Source organism: Rhamphochromis longiceps, linkage group LG8 (assembly GCF_057381845.1).
Source record: "Rhamphochromis longiceps isolate RC_006_pf linkage group LG8, R_longiceps_female_GT1.1, whole genome shotgun sequence".
NCBI lineage: Eukaryota > Metazoa > Chordata > Actinopteri > Cichliformes > Cichlidae > Rhamphochromis > Rhamphochromis longiceps.
In genome coordinates, this window is record NC_140564.1 from 981,802 (window position 1) to 999,346 (window position 17,545).

At 43.3% G+C, this 17,545-nt stretch overlaps 1 protein-coding gene across 7 annotated transcripts in view; it reads left to right on the forward strand.

Annotated features, from left to right (window-relative positions):
- Positions 1-16,886, forward strand: part of LOC146662851 (rab3 GTPase-activating protein catalytic subunit-like) — a 59,108-nt gene extending 42,222 nt beyond the window's left edge. For 5 of the 7 annotated variants that reach the window (XM_085415412.1, XM_085415414.1, XM_085415410.1 and 2 more), the window contains 6 exons: positions 1,509-1,736; positions 2,482-2,578; positions 5,564-5,667; positions 8,102-8,217; positions 9,085-9,187; positions 15,583-16,886. In XM_085415412.1, the coding sequence (XP_085271538.1) occupies positions 1,509-1,736; positions 2,482-2,578; positions 5,564-5,667; positions 8,102-8,217; positions 9,085-9,187; positions 15,583-15,816 (882 nt within the window). In that variant the 3' untranslated portion in view covers positions 15,817-16,886. Of the gene's footprint in view, positions 1-1,508; positions 1,737-2,481; positions 2,579-4,771; positions 4,818-5,563; positions 5,668-8,101; positions 8,218-9,084; positions 9,188-15,582 lie in introns of those variants that run through there. The other 2 variants (XM_085415415.1, XM_085415416.1) reach the window with 2 other exon arrangements.
- The last annotated feature ends 659 nt before the right edge of the window (positions 16,887-17,545 follow it).

Sequence of the window (17,545 nt, forward strand, 5' to 3'; positions counted from 1 at the left end):
AGCAGCTTGGGGTTAGTATCTTGGCTAAGGATACTTGGCCTGCAGACTGGAGGAACCAGGGATTGAACCACGACCTTCTGATCAGTAGATGACCTGCTAATGAGCTACAGCCACCCGTTAGCCTTCAGCATTAGCCACATGTTGTGGAAGTTTTCCATTAAATAAAGCCTGCAGACGAGCGGTAGCTAACATTCTTTAATCAAAACAAAGAACAGAAAACCAAGCTTGGTGGAGAGCCTGCATGACCGCGGGGCAGACGGTCAGCAGAGTCTCCCTGAGCCTAGCATGGCTCTCAGTTAAAAACCTTCTTCAGGAACAAAAGGCAGTGCACAGCTGTTTCACACCTTAAGGTCCACACTCCCTTGCTACCTCCCAGAGTCCTCGAAGAGACAAAAGATTCTTCCTGTGGAGTTCTGCTTCCCCCCAACTTCCTTACCAGACTCCCACCATCTGTGTAACTGCATGAGTGTGAGACATGCTAAAATCCAGTGGCACCAAGGCATTATACAATAACATAATATGAATAATACATAAATAAAAGAAATTCTTATACACACATTAGCGTCAGTGTGCCCTCGAGTTGCTACATGTCTGCTAGTTTTACTGTTCAGGATGTTTTGTGTGTGTGTGTGAACTGCCTGCAGTGAACATAACTGTGCAGTCACACACACACACAGTAGTCACAGAGAGTACCGCTGTGGTAGGGTGACCATAAAGAGGACACTGGGCCCAGTCATGAAGAACTTTAATAATACTGTTAGCTTAAAGAAAACGACGTCTTCTCTGTGCAGTTAATGAATGGGATATTAATAAAAAATGTCATGTAGGCTTTTACAAGTAAACTAGTGTGGAATAAGAGGACTGTTGATCAGCCTACGCTGTGGAAAGCTGTGACTCTGTCACTGACACGTGTGGCATGATGGATGCAGTCATGCTGGGAGAAGCTACGTGAGTGCAGAAACCTCTGATCACCAGACGATCACGTGGTCGTCAGTTTTCAAACAGCTCATTGCAGTTTTATAAATCATCTTCAGAGGTTATTTGAACCTTGTCTTTGCAGAGACCTGCAGACCTGAGGCAGTAATGCAGTGATAATGACCAGCACACAGTGTAAGTCATGCTGCAGCTGCCCTGAATCTACAGTGTTGGTTATTCCCACCATGTTTCTGATCCAGTGTGGACGAGCTCTTTATTCAGTCTGAACTGGTTTTAATACTAAAATACAATTGATTTGTTATTCATAGATTTTCAGATTTACTCTTACACAAAAAAGTAAAACATTTTTGTTGCCAGATCACACGTATTTACTTCCAGTCCTGAACAGAAGGAAATCGTTTTGATGCCTAAATGACATTTTATGTTCAGTGACAGCCTGGTGTGCTTGGGTCCATGAATGCAGTGGTGTCGTGAGTGGGCCCTGTTCGAGTCGTCAGTGCCAGTATGAGGTGTCAGTGAATATATTTACACATTACTTCATTTAAAGTACGAGTTTGTGTCTCTGTCCACAGGCAGCCAACCCCGGCTGTGTCCTGGAGGATTTTGTGCGCTGGTATTCACCTCGGGATTACGTAGAAGAGGAAGTGGTTGATGAGAAGGGCAACACGATGGTGACCGGGACACTCAGTCCCAGGATGAAGATCCCAGGCAACATGTGGGTGGAGGCTTGGGAGACTGCCAGGGTCACACCTGCACGACGCCAAAAAAGACTTTTTGATGACACCAAGGAGGCCGAGAAGGTCTGAAGCAGGTCGTTCGTTTTGCCGCATGTGTGTTTTTAAGCCAAACGTGTTTACTAAGTGGATCACAAAGTGTTTTCATGAATGTTTCTGCTGATTTTCAGGATCCGCTTCTGCCATGGGACCGTTTTGGCTCATGTATGTTGGAGAAGTCAGTTTAACACAGATCTGTGCTCACAGACATGTTGAAGCATTTTCACATGTTGATGAAAAAGGATCTGATGCTGTCACACACGATGTTTAACTGACACACAGCAGCTCTCTGTGGTGTGATGGTGTTAAATGAAGAACAACTTTAAACCAGCTTCTATTAATGATCCGGTCGGCTTTATGGGAAAGGGACAAACAGTAACTGGGGTTAGTTGTTTCCTCACCCAAAGAGGGTCCTGGATTTGGACCCGGGCAGGTCCCTGCCAAGCGTTTGCATGTTCTTCCTGCACATATGAAAGCAGAGCTCGGAGCTCCAGTTTGCACCATCACTGAAAATGTTGCCTGTCTTTTAAAGACATTGTTTATCCAAAAAGAGAAAGTTAAAAATAATGCTCACTGATAGTCTTATGACAGATTTAAAGATCTGGGTATGACTGGTCCCTCTGTGAATAACCATCATAGAGAAAGGTCACCGTTTATCTGGAGTCTTCTTCAGAGGCAGCCTGTTGGCTGTGCAAAAATATTCTGTTGATCTGAAAGAGCAAAAGGAAAACAGAAGCCAGGCAAACTAAACTTTTTGGGGGTTTGTCTTTAGGTTCTGCACTACATGGCGATGCAGAAACCTGCAGACCTGGCCCGTCACCTCCTGCCCTGTATACTTCATGCAACTATTCAGAAGTTAAAGGAAGAAGGTAAGTCCTCACCGTTTGGTTGAAAAACACGTTTATATGAAATAAAATCAGGGAAAATAACTCTGAGCCCACAGCAGGTAAATTACAGTAAGACCGAAATACAAAAAACTAAAGATATTAAAATAAGTACTAAAAAAATGAAATGCAACCCGAGATGTTAATGGAGAAAAAAAACCAGAAGCTGCATGAATAAAAAAGTAGAAATCTTGGACGCTGCCAGCATAATGCACAGGCTTTTGACGGGGCTCGCACACAAACACAAAGCAGAGGATGAAGCATCACCAAATATGTTTCCAAACTAAAGAAGATAAGATGAAGCATACCTGCGCAGCGGTGGGTGATGAGGAGAGGCCGCAGCGTGTCTGTCTTAAAGTGCAAGTTTGTGACAGTTTAAAGCTTAACAAGCTAAGACGCCAAACATCCAGAGCACAAAGACAAGTCAGAGGGCTTTTTCAGACACACACTTCTAAACTGTCGTGCTCAACAGTGTCTCTGCTAAAACTGCGTCTGTGCTCTGCCCCTGTAAAGTTGCCTATCGAGTGCTTAATGATAAGGTGCATGCTAGCTGCTTTCCTCTGCAGGTGGATAAAGCCACTGATAGTGACAAAGGAATGACTTCTGCAGACAGGCTCCTGGCAGAGCCACTGCAGAGGAACTCTTTACAATCACTGACTGTGAAACGTGAGGACTGTGTGGGGATGTGCAGATGGGGGCGGGACGACTGGGAAACGAGGAGGGCTGCAAGTGGACGCACTGTATGATACACGCTGGCGTCTACACAGCTCAGTCCTGAGCTGAGTGATGTAATGACTGATTGCATCGACACAGTCATTACATCAAAATACAACCCCTTTTTTCCGGCACTGAAGCGAAACAGGCTCCGCCCACACAGCCGTTCTGTATCACAGCTGTGATGCAAAAAGATTTGGGCACCACTGGTATAGAGTGACTGGAACCCAGAACCTGGAAGTGTCCAGTGATGTGAGGGTAAAGGACGTCTCACTGTGTACTTTGGTGCACAGATGAGTTTGTGGTCGGTTCAGTGAATGCAGCCCATGAGCTGCAGAAAAAGCCCAAATCCTGAGCCTCCCAAGATTTACTGCACATGTTTCTTTTTCAGCTATTTATTTATGAGTGACTTATGTATGCATGTATATATATGTATATATTGTACTATTCTTAGTTAGCGTATTGTCTGTCTTGTCTTAATGTTGGTTTATAATGGAGCACTGTAACAAAAAATAATTTCCCCCGGGGATCAATAAAGTATTCTGATTCTGATTCTGATTGATTTGGGCTCAAGATGTGTTCTGCACTGCAGGCCCTTGGACTCCATCAGGGTTTGGGCCAGTTTTGAGCTCTTATAAGTATCAGAGATGGACACGTGATATTTTCAGGGCTGCGTAGGCATGATGGGTAGAACATGACCCTGGTGTTAAAATGCAGGTAAATGTGATTTAGTTTGTTTACTCTAACTAGCTACCCAACCCTCACTGTGAAAGGAGCCTGGAAAGTTTCCCCAGCATGAATTTCTTTCAGTCAAGTTTTCTCCAGTAATGATCAGAAATCAGATAAAACCCACTCTTTATTTTATTCTACACACAATAAATTGATAATTATTCCAGGATACAGAAAAGTCTAGATTTCGTCTTCAGACTGTCACATCTGGAGCAGGGCATAATTTGATTTGGTTTTTAGAAGAAGCTAAAGATCTTTCAGTCGTGTTGCTGTTGTTCCCTGACACCTGCAGTGCAACCATTAATTTAGCTAATGAGAGTTCACGTATAATTATAACAGGTCTTAGTTTCTGGATCGTCTCTAAGTTGACGGTATACTGCTAAGACCAGTTCTGAGTCTAGAGACAGCCAATGAGAGACACTAGTAAGGACATCACTGAGGAGAGTTTTCTAGTACTTTGGAGAAACCTCAATCAGCTAACATCCTACTGTGATACTCAGACCTTTTCTCTAATTAAACCAGAAAGCTAGTTTTCATTTATTCTATAATATCCCAGAATGTTTCAGCAGGTCAGAAATGCTTTGGTGCATGTCCAGGTTGTATGCAAATTAATTCTGATTAAGTCTGGACTACAAAATACAAAACATAGCTTGGACACAACAATAATGTCCTCGTTTCACGTCTTTAAAAAATGTATTTTGATCTTATGACACTTACTAAAAGCTTTACTTCCAGAGGTTGACAGAGACGCTCCGTGCTGATAACACGTGAATGTGTGAAGGTTTGTATCATATCTATCTAATAGACTCCAGTTTGTGCATGTAAATGGAGAGTCCTCTTCACACACTGAGGTTAATTATGGAGTTCCACAGGGTTCAGTGCTAGGACCAATTCTGTTTACATTATACATGCTTCCCTTAGGCAGCATCATTAGAAGACATAGCATACATTTACACTGCTATGCAGATGACACCCAGCTCTATCTGTCCATGAAGCCAGATAACACACACCAATGGGTTAAACTGCAGGAATGTCTTAAAGACACAAAGACCTGGATGGCCGCTAACTTTCTGCTTCTTAATTCAGATCAAACTGAGGTTATTGTACTCGGTTATTGCAGATGGCCCCGCCCCTCCCTGAGCCTGGCTCTGCTGAAGGCTTCTTCCTGTTTAAAGGGAGTTTTTCCTTGTGCCAAAGCACATGTGGGTATATTCCTGGACAAAAGGCTTAGTTTCTATTTGCAGATGTGTTCTGTGATCCTCTGAAATAGCTGGATTAATTAACTCCAATAATAATCCATCAAGACTTTGTGGATATGTTTTAATCTCTGTAAAGATTATTATAAAATGTTGTGAAGGTTTTGTTTATTTCAAAAGGATCTGTATTAGTAAGATAATAGTTTGCAGGTTTACTCGATTTTAGGCTTTTTCTCATGTTAACAGTAATTGAGGTTACAAACGTGGCAGGTCTTTCTTTTAATCACAGCTTTCTGTCACTCTGGAAACACTGTCATTTCTTCTCTTTCAGAGTCTGCTGAAGATATTCCATCAGTGCAAAAAACCATTCAGCAAGCTACAGTTCAAGCGAGCAAGCTCCTGCAGTCCCCCAACCAGGACTACAAGAAGTTAGAGGTCAGTGAAAACTCGACCGGACTTTCCACAAATGATTCAGTTTAAAAGAAAGTATCATTAGATTCACCCAAAAAAGTTTTGTTTTTAATACATTATTGATTGATTGTTAACTGTGTTTGTGTTGTAGTTGAGTATGTGCTGTACACGAGGTGTACGTAGACTGGACAGTGTGCACCATGGCTGAGAACTTGGCTGATAATTATTATGACTGTTGATGGTTGAACCATGAAAACAGGGGTGTGGTGCAGTGGGATTGTAGTGGGAGCTGGAGTAATAAACTCCAGTGCTTCCTCAGTGATGGCTAACTTTTTTCTAAACCTAAGTAATTCCTTCGGCTGTTCCCACCTGGGCTCAAAGCTTTTATACTCTGCTGATATCGGATGTGTTTATCAGTGATCGAAAACAGAGACTGAGATTGTTATTATTGAGTTTGATCACACGTTAGGTGCATTAAACACCTGCTTTAATACTGTCCTAAAGTCTGAGAACAATCATCACTTCTTCACATATAAAAATGTTCTTCTCACTAGCACTCAGTATCCATACAGCCCCTTTTCTTTGAATAACACTGTACAGCTGCACAGCTAAACCCCACCATGTTATATTTGCTTGATTGGACAGTCTTGTTGTGTAAAAGTATTCTTGGCTTTCTCAAAGTACATTTAAGTATGCCATGTATCCACTGTGACTCCAAACACGCCTTTTACACCCTGAGACTCAGCCTATAACGTTCCACGTAGGAAAAACCATGTACAGTGGGGCAAAAAAGTATTTAGTCAGCCACCGATTGTGCAAGTTCCCCCACCTAAAATGATGACAGAGGTCAGTAATTTGCACCAGAGGTACACTTCAACTGTGAGAGACAGAATGTGAAAAAAAAATCCATGAATCCACATGGTAGGATTTGTAAAGAATTTATTGGTAAATCAGGGTGGAAAATAAGTATTTGGTCAATAACAAGAATACAACTCAATACTTTGTAACATAACCTTTGTTGGCAATAACAGAGGTCAAACGTTTACTATAGGTCTTTACCAGGTTTGCACACACAGTAGCTGGTATTTTGGCCCATTCCTCCATGCAGATCTTCTCGAGAGCAGTGATGTTTTGGGGCTGTCGCCGAGCAACACGGACTTTCAACTCCCGCCACAGATTTTCTATGGGGTTGAGGTCTGGAGACTGGCTAGGCCACTCCAGGACTTTCAAATGCTTCTTACGGAGCCACTCCTTTGTTGCCCGGGCGGTGTGTTTTGGATCATTGTCATGTTGGAAGACCCAGCCTCGTTTCATCTTCAAAGTTCTCACTGATGGAAGGAGGTTTTGGCTCAAAATCTCACGATACATGGCCCCATTCATTCTGTCCTTAACACGGATCAGTCGTCCTGTCCCCTTGGCAGAAAAACAGCCCCATAGCATGATGTTTCCACCCCCATGCTTCACAGTAGGTATGGTGTTCTTGGGATGCAACTCAGTATTCTTCTTCCTCCAAACACGACGAGTTGAGTTTATACCAAAAAGTTCTACTTTGGTTTCATCTGACCACATGACATTCTCCCAATCCTCTGCTGTATCATCCATGTGCTCTCTGGCAAACTTCAGACGGGCCTGGACATGCACTGGCTTCAGCAGCGGAACACGTCTGGCACTGCGGGATTTGATTCCCTGCCGTTGTAGTGTGTTACTGATGGTGACCTTTGTTACTTTGGTCCCAGCTCTCTGCAGGTCATTCACCAGGTCCCCCCGTGTGGTTCTGGGATCTTTGCTCACCGTTCTCATGATCATTTTGACCCCACGGGATGAGATCTTGCGTGGAGCCCCAGATCGAGGGAGATTATCAGTGGTCTTGTATGTCTTCCATTTTCTGATGATTGCTCCCACAGTTGATTTTTTCACACCAAGCTGCTTGCCTATTGTAGATTCACTCTTCCCAGTCTGGTGCAGGTCTACAATACTTTTCCTGGTGTCCTTCGAAAGCTCTTTGGTCTTGGCCATGGCGGAGTTTGGAGTCTGACTGTTTGAGGCTGTGGACAGGTGTCTTTTATACAGATGATGAGTTCAAACAGGTGCCATTCATACAGGTAACGAGTGGGGGACAGAAAAGCTTCTTACAGAAGACGTTACAGGTCTGTGAGAGCCAGAGATTTTCCTTGTTTGAGGTGACCAAATACTTATTTTCCACCCTGATTTACGAATAAATTCTTTACAAATCCTACCATGTGGATTCATGGATTTTTTTTTCACATTCTGTCTCTCACAGTTGAAGTGTACCTCTGGTGCAAATTACTGACCTCTGTCATCATTTTAAGTGGGGGAACTTGCACAATCGGTGGCTGACTAAATACTTTTTTGCCCCACTGTATGTGTATAAATGTGACAGTCTTGGGGTCTCATGCTGTCAGGATTGAGCAGACAGTTGTTCTTGTCCTGTGTGCAGGATTTCATTAACCAGCTGCTGAGCATGGAGACAGTCATCACTCAAGCTCGCTCGCTCAAGGCCAAGTTCTCCATTCCTGAGGACGACAGCGGAGAGGCTGCTGATGAACTGAAGAAGTGAGTCGCAGAGTTTGAGCTGCGCTCACTGACAGCTTTGTTTGTGCTGTTGGTAACATGTAACCGTCTTCACCGTCACTATAGATAGTTTGTCAGTAACAGGTTGTCACGATGAATCTGTTAACGTTTCACAAAGACGCCGTCTGAAGGATCACAGTCAGTTCACACGTTTCACCTTTCACCTTGTCACGCCTGCAGTTAGTGCAAAACGCGGCGGCGCGATTTTTAACCGGTAGTAGGAGATTCGATCACATCACTCCGGTTCTGGCTTCCTTGCATTGGCTTCCCATTGATTTTAGGGTTCGTTTTAAGGTCCTTTTATTGGTTTTTAAATCTTTAAATGGTCTGGCTCCTGTGTACTTATCTGACTTGCTGAAGCCACATGTTCCTCCTCGCTCGCTCCGTTCAGCTGAGCAGCTGCTGCTGTCGGTCCCTAAGTCGCGGCTGAAATGCAGAGGAGACCGTGCCTTTTCAATTGCGGCTCCGATGCTCTGGAATAACCTTCTCCTCCAAATTAGACAAGCGTCATCAGTGCAGGTCTTTCAGTCCAGATTGAAAACCTATTTTTATTCCCTGGCTTTTAACTGTAGGAAACTGACACCTTCTTATTTATTTTATTGTATGTAATGATTTTATGGTATTTTTAATTTGGTTGTTGTTTTGATCTGTGTTGTTCAGCACTTTGGTCTGCCTGGTGTGTTCTTAAAGTGCTATACAAATAAATGATGATGATGATGATGTTTCTTTCTCGCTCATGTTGGTGGTCTTATTTATAGTTTTGGTGTCTTCAGGTTTTACATGTTCTTATTTAAGTGTTTTGTTTTGTGGGAATATTGTAACATTTCCCACATTGTGTGTTGTCTCTAGGTTTGTGAGCTCCCTGCTGGAGGAACCAGAGGTGGTAGTGACAGGAGCAGGCCAGGGCCTGGCTGGCAGTATAATCCACAGACTCTTCATCAGTGCTCAGAGGGTAACTCTCACTCTGCCTCCGTGTCCTTCCCACGTCTTGCTGTCAGTTTCATGTATACAGTCATGTATTTGTCATCTATAGAGACATCTTTAGAGGTACACACACACACCAGTCAACCACTTATTCAATATCAGCATCAAGAATAGGTCGGTGTCCCGGTCCTAGAACAAGACATGAAGTCAGCGCTGTTTTATTTATATATACTTCATGTAGATGAAACTGGAAGGACGTGGTCAGCACTGATGTAAAGACGCAGTGTTGTCTGTCAGTGTCAGGAGAGTCTGCTCTATTGTAACGTTGTTTCTTCCTGAAACACACAATTGCTGCTGCTGTGCTGTGAAGCACGTTCAGAGCTATAAGAACCAGTCTGTTTAACTATCAATGAAAAATGAAGAATTATCAGTTTGACTGTGTGACAATTCTGCAGGAACAAAGTTGTGCAGCTCTCTCCACAGTGGAGCAGATCTCCTTCCTGTCTTTGACGCTTCTTTTTCTCTTTCTGCTGTAACAACTATTAATGTGCATTTGTATATGTTTACAGTGTTAGCAGAAACAAAGCTTTGGTGGCCGTGACTCCAGAGATGGAGCCGAGTATCTAATCGAATCATCGGTTTGTTCTTTAAGCCTTAAAAGTGTCCATGTGCTCCACACTGGATCCCAGATTGACTCTGATGCATCAACTGGAACATGAATCCAAAATCCTGCTCCTTCAAGGTCTTAAATAATCAGGCCCCATCTTATCTTAATGACCTTGTAGTACCATATCACCCTATTAGAGCACTTCGCTCTCGCTCTGCAGGCCTACTTGTTGTTCCTAGAGTATTTAAAAGTAGAATGGGAGGCAGAGCCTTCAGTTTTCAGGCCCCTCTTCTGTGGAACCAGCTTCCAGTTTGGATTCAGGAGACAGAGAAAACTTTCCTCTTTGATAAAGTTGGATCAGGAACCTTAATTAGTCTGCAATAGACCCTGTGCACGAGAAAATGCTAACTTCCTGTTTTAAGATCGGATGCAGGGTTGTACATTTCCGGTAGCTTTACTTTGCGGTCAATTGCTGCTGCAAAGATGGACTCCAAAATCATGTCCAAAATATGAAAACAGAAAGATGGCGTTAAGTTACAAAGAGCAGAAGGTGGGAACACTCACCACTGCTGTGTCATAAAAAAATCAAATGATCAGTTTTGACGTTTGAAACGTGCAGATCGATTGGTGGTTTACATCACTCAACACAAGCAGAACTGCATTACAGAATCAGAAGCACATCTCTGTATAGTGACAGTTCTTATGATTTAAACAGCATTCAAACTACAGGTGAACAATAGTCAAAGGTTTCCCTGCTAGTCAAGTACACACCTACACAGCATGTCAACAAACCGTGGTAAGGGTCTCTATGCATGAGTATTTACGAAGGGTATGTTGTGACGTACCTTCAAAATTACCGCGGTCCCTCGCTATAACGCGGCCTCGCTGTTTCGCAGATTTTTTTTTTGTGCAAGTTTGCATGCTTTTTTTTTTTTTTGCGCACAGCGCTTTGTGTTCTGCATCCTGATTGGCTGCAGACTATTGTTGATCTCCTCCGTGCCGTCTCTCCTGTACAGTACAGAATCGCTGATTCATTGATTCATTAATGACTCACTGATGTTGAATTATCTCTCAGCTGCTCTGTTCTCATGTGCTGGACCTGAAAACACGGTTTGATCTTTGGTTTCTGTAATACTGGACTTATTTGTCTACGAAGGTTTGAACTTTGAGAGCTTAAACAAGAGAGAAACGTGTGAAAATGTTCATGCCTGTCTGAGTGTATAAATCAAATCAAATCACTTTTATTGTCACATCACATGTGCAGGTACATTGGTACAGCACATGTGAGTGAAATTCTTGTGTGCGAGCTTCACAAGCAACAGAGTTGTGCAAAATACAAGAATGGCTACATCTGAAACTAATAAATATATGTACAATATATAATAGTGTATGCATTTCTGGATGTGTATACTAAATATTTTTCTACGTGTGTGTGTGTGTGTACACATATTTTACAAATTAAATAGAGTAAACAATGAATAGAATATATAAAATAAATAAAATAAAATATACAGAGTTGAATATGTGCAAAACAGTGGCGTTACTGTACAGTATGGAGTGCATAATGTTAAAGTTCCAGTAGTGAAGCTGAGGTGTCTATGACGTGTTCAGCAGTCTGATGGCCTGATGGAAGAAGCTGTCTCTCAGTCTGCTGGTACGGGACCGGATGCTGCAGAACCTCCTTCCTGATGGAAGTAGTCTGAACAGTTTATGGCTGGGGTGACTGGAGTCCTTGATGATCCTCCCCGCTTTCCTCAGGCACCGCTTCCTGTAGATGTCTTGGAGGGAGGGAAGCTCACCTCCAATTATCCGTTCAGAGCACCGCACTACTCGCTGGAGAGCTTTGCAGTTGTAGGCGGTGCTGTTGCCATACCAGGTGGTGATGCATCCAGTGAGGATGCTCTCAATGGCACAGTGATAGAAGGTCCTGAGGATGCGGGGGCTCATGCCGAATCTTTTCAGTCTCCTGAGAAAGAAGAGGCGCTGCTGCGCTATAAAGTGTGTAGTGACGGGTTTTACCTTAAAACATCTATAATAATTGTAAAAAATAAAGTTGGCTACTTCAGATTTCACCTATCACAGGATATTTTTAGAACGTAACTCCCGCGATAAACGAGGGAGCGCTGTTTACAGATACTGAGAAGTATAAAATTTGAATCCTTTCTCTCGTTTGCTCTGAGGCGCGGGGGGAAAATATCGACAAGTCGATCAACATCATCTACAGATACATTCGACATCTCGAGAAATGTAAATCGCCACTTGATTCGTCCATTTGGTTGAAAAACCCGACCGTGAACAAGGAGCGAATATAACACCGGAAACTAAGCGCTATACGCCGGAAGTAGCATATGCTAAGGCGCACAGGTCTAAGTTATAGGTCTAAGTTTCCCATGATGCACTGGGTGTTTCTTCTTCACTCAGCATGTGTTAGTACACCTCTCTGCATTCAGTCCGTCTGCCCCTCATCTATCGATGGATGTTAGAGGCTTTGGTTCCCACTGTCGCTCACAGACGGTCACCTAATGTTTCCTGTGTAACTGCAGGGTCTTTGCCTTATAACATAGAAGCAGCTTGAAGTAACTGTTGTTGTGATGCTGTGTGTGTGTAATAAAGCTCCCTTACTGACAGTGGGTCACCACAGCTTGTAGCTCCATGTATTTGATGTGGCACGTTTGCCCTCGCTGACACAACCCTAAAGAGATTTGTGTGTATGAATAAAGTTTATTGTTCATACAGTTCATACAGTACCATATGTCTGTGAAAGGGTGAATGAGGGTTGTAGCTCCCTCAGCAGCTGTGGAGCGATGGCTCGTGGTCACCTGATTCAGCCCTGGAGATGTGGTTGGTTAGACACGCTGCTTTAGTTTACACTACAAACCACACTCACCTGTTTACACACCTTTTGTGTTACAGCCACCTTGTTACACTCAAACACCAGATGATGCATCTGAGCCAACTAAGGATTCACTGAGACTGAAGAAGCTCGAGATCATAAGAATTTGAGGCTCAGCTGATACCATAGGAGAATCCAACCATTGTATGTCAAGAGACTCTAGGCAGTGAAAGCTCCATCTGGAGGAGGAACGACGTGGTTCAGAGCGTTGCCTCCTGCAGCTGTTGACATGTTCAGATTTCAGCTCTGTCGGTTAGAAAGTCTGTTTTTGTTTTTCATCTGTGTGTTGCTCTTTCATCCTTTTCTTCTTCCTGTTTCTTGCATCAAGCTGGCTGACTTCACCACTGATGAGGTAACCATGCAGTAAGCCTCGTGTCGCTCACAGTTACATTTAACATGGTGCGATAAACACACTCAGTCACTGTAAGGTGCATCCTCTCTAAAGGTTCACATAACAGACAAACAGGATAATAAAAATAATCTGGTTCTCTGCAGCGTCCTCAGATGAACAACACACAACAATAATACACGTCTCAGTATTTGTTACACTGAACACAAATATAAACACAACACTTTTGTTTCCATGAGCTGAACCGGATCCTGACTGGTTTTGCGACATGTGTGTCATTGTGCTACACATGTACGGCATATTTCAGAGTGGCCTTTTATTGTGGGCAGTCTCAGACACACCTGTGCAATATTCATGCTGTCTAATCAGCACCTTGACATGCCACTCCAAAAAATAATTTCTGTCCACTATGAGATGAAGGAGAACAGCAGCCTGATACCTGCAGGCCTGACAGCAGCAGATGTGTCACTGCTGTAACACTCAGCAGTCGCCTCATTGTTCTGACACACACAACAAAACTATTGACTACACTACACACTAACTACACACTAACTACACACTCACTACACACTAACTACACACTCACTACATAAGATTTGCGCTAAACGTCGCAAATCTCTCACATCTCCAAGCACCGCCGTCACTCCTAAAACTTCCTCCCGTTTCTAGCCCTTGCCATATCATTTTTGATTGGTCCACATGGTACATTTTTCCACCAATAGGAAAGGCTGGGGGGTGTTGTTTTTGCTCACAGGCTTTCCAGCGTTTTCCTTATAAAACGCCGTTTTTACCGTTTCTTCCTGCAGTAAATAAACAACGACAGTATTCAGGAAGAAAACCAAACATTGCAGATATTTTATCATAACTCTGGTTTTACGCGGCCGATCAACACAATTTAAAAACTGGTATAAAGTCCACACTTTGTCCGTCAGTTGTTCCGTCTGTCCTGCTCACATCTCCAGTGGTTGTACACGTTGTCATTAACGTGGCTTCACTCCACATCAGCCGCTTTGCTAAAACACCGGTGTCAGCACATAAGGACGCTGTCATAGCCTGACAACCACGTATGCGAATGTGAATCGGATCATTGGCTGGACTGTGGGATAAGGTGGCCTCGTTCTAATCCCATACAGGAGCAGCCAGTCACTGACTCACACTGCAAAACAGAATCGTTAAAGTTTTAATTTTAATTTCAATTCAGGTGATTTTTAAAAAAAAAAATTTTTTTGTGTGCACAACGCAGATTTTCTGTGCGCAGAGACGTGCCAGCAGTGCGCAATTGTGCACGCGTGCAGCTTAGAGGGAACATTGCTTGCGAGTCTCGGGTCTTTTGTGTTTGTAGAAAATGTTTCATATCTTTGAGTTCAGCTCATGGAAAACAGGAGCAAAAACAAAAGTGTTGCGTTTATATTTTTGTTCAGTGTAAAACATCAGGTTTGACCCAGAATAGAGTTTGATCCACATGGTGGCGCTGTGAAAAGTGCGCGCTGTACTGATGTCACCAGTGTTCCCAGCCCACAGACCAGTGCTGCCACTAATCGAGTTTCATTAGCAGCATCTAAATGCTGTTTAAAGGTGGACTTCATCTGTCACACAGGAGCAGTTTGGCTTCGCTTTGCTTAAATAATGACCTGGTGTATTTCTGTATACACACCTGCTGAGGATCAGGTCACTTTTATAATAAAAGGTTAATACGTAAAAACTTAAAGATAAAAAGGGCTGTTTTTAGCAGTATTTAGGCTGCAGTCTGTGTATTATGTCCATGATATTCTACATTACAGTAAAAACAGTAATTATATAAAGAACAGATGGATCAGGATCCTGTCTGTTCTTTACTATGATCTCAGCTGATAATGAGGCTTGAAAGAGACATGTTTGAACTTTTGCATTGATCAGACAAATAAGCCTGCATGTTTGCATGAGCTTTACCTTTAACTGTAAAACATGAAGCCTTTGTTATTAAAAAAACAAAACCCTTTTGGTGTCATACAGGTAAGAAAGCAGCGAAGCGTTTTTCTCTCTAACAGACGTTTCATCTGTTTTCTCTGCTGTTGCTCTGACGGGACCTGCAGGGTGTTTTTGGTGACGTGGAGGTTTGCACAGTTGTTGCCTGTGGTGTGTGTAGAAATGTTCATGTTCTAGTCCCACTGTGAAGCACATAGACGTGTCCTGACTTCCTGTCTGTCCCACACTCTGTTGTCTCTGTTTGTTGCTGCCAACAGTACAAATCATCTTTGCAGATTTTACTGAATTAACAAAAACATATTTACTGAAAGACTTATTCAGTAAACACGTTTGTTACACTGAGACTGAAACAGAGATCCCTGTTTACGCTCATAGAAAACGAGCCTCTGTTTTACTTTATTGAAATCATTTCTAATCACAGACAGGATCAGCAGCGTGCAGCTGCAGTGAGGTGTTAGTAGAGGAGCTGTGTTTGTGAGCTGTAGTCTGGATCAGGTCTCTGTGGGAGACTCGGTTACAGTACTTCTGAATATCCACGTGTCCACCTCACACAGCACATTTCTTCAGAATCGGTTGCTGTTTGCTAACATTTGACCTTTGCCCTTTTAGGCTGCCCTTCTGGCGCCCGTCGATGAGGACTTGGGATCTGACAAGAAGCAAACTGGGGGAAGCAGCAGAGTACCAGACTTCCCTCCTCCAGCAGGCCGGGAGATCTTGTTGCGCACCTGTGTGCCGCGACCAGCAGCGTACTCCAAGGCGCTGCCTCAGCGGCTCTTCTGTGTCCTGATGAGGGAGGAGTTTAGGTTGGCCGGAGCCTTTTCCACAGACACGTCCTTCTTTTAAGTCCTGTGAACAATTCACACCTGGGATAAAGATAAGTGAAGGACACAGGATGGAGACTTTCACATGTATGAACGTGGCCATGGAGTAAGATCATAGAAATACATTTCTTCATTTGTTTGCTTTATTTGTAAGAATGGTGCAATATTTCAGCATCTACGGCTCGCCCAAGCTTAAAAGCAGGAAGCAGTATATTACTGGCATTGATTAAGAAGCATTTATGGCTTTGTCTGGAAATATGTGAAACTACATCCTTCTGTGTATTCATAAATCTGCAGCTGTGATAAAACAGTTTCACACTAAAACCTTCATTTTACCTTCAAAGCTTCTCTTGATGCCTTTTTAAGGAAATGAAATTTGTCGTTAGGATGGAGTTCCCCATCCTGCACTCACCACACGCTAACACAACCTTCTCAACTCTGATATTTAGTAGATTATATTTCAGTTGCAGGGATTGGTCCTGATGGTAAACATGAGTGTCGGTGAGGACTTCATGGGTCGTTTCAGCTGAGCTCCATCCTCCAGCATGTCCTGCTGCTGGATTAACACACAGCTGTTTGTTTGCATCCAACCAGAACCAGACCGTGCAGTTCTTATTCCTGTTCATAAGCTGATTGTTCAAACATGAAGCTCTTTGACGTTGTATAAAAACTGAAACGACACTTTACAGCTGACTGTGATGTTTTAGATCGAGCTGGTTCCTCGAGGCGCGTCCGACAGCGTGAGGGGAAAATTGGTTTTGTAATATTTTCTTTGTTTTGTTAAGGGTGTATCCATCCCATAATACAGACACTTTTAACGACAGGGCGTTTTCTGATTTGCTTTCAGTGTTCATTTGATTTGTTACTAGAGCAGCAGTCAGTGCTTTACAGTTGGTTCACTGTCGTCTTGTTTCCTCCCTCGTCCCGCTGACCACCCCACACGCCGCCTCCTGTTAAAGGCTAACGTGGGTCCTTCCACCCACAGCTGCAGCGCACACGCAGGATTTTTGATTTGGGGAATGTTCTCTGTAATATTGTAGAGCTGACTGCTGTTGTTGGCACTGTAAAACAATAAAGCTGAATTGAACTAAAGTGAATCATTTGAAAATGACTCAGTGTTTTATCAGCGACACGTTACCACAGCCTTTTAAGATCACTGAACCTGTTACTTCAAAAAACAACATGTAATGTTGAAGGGGACAAAGAGTTAGATCATGTTTGACACCTTTGTTGATCAAAACTTCTAAGATCCAGGTTGAATCAAACAGCATTAGGTGTGTGATTTCACTCTGCTCCACACACCTGCGTGCTCCAATCAGAGACACCAGAGGAACAGGTGATGAATGTGATGGGGAAGCATACGCAGGTGTGACATACAGAGCCGTGGGAATTACAGGACATTATTACTGTTGATATATTCTCAGCGATCAGCTGTTAGTGAAGAGCATGAAAACCTTACTGCACGTCAGTCCGCTCAACTTAGCTCGCTGGATAATTTACTCGTCAGCTTGAAAACATTTAACTTTAACAAAATGTTCACCAACATAGGGGTCAGTGCAGGTCACTGAGTCATCCTGCACACTAGCCCTGCCCCACCACCTGTGTTTATACACCTCTGCAGCCCCTCCTCCTTCAGCCGGGACATTTGTTCTAGCCTTCATTCATAAACTCGGCTTTCTAACATGCAGCTAAAGTTCAGTCTGCATGCTCGACCCACACTCCTGGCAGCTGAAGTGAAATACTGCTGTGCG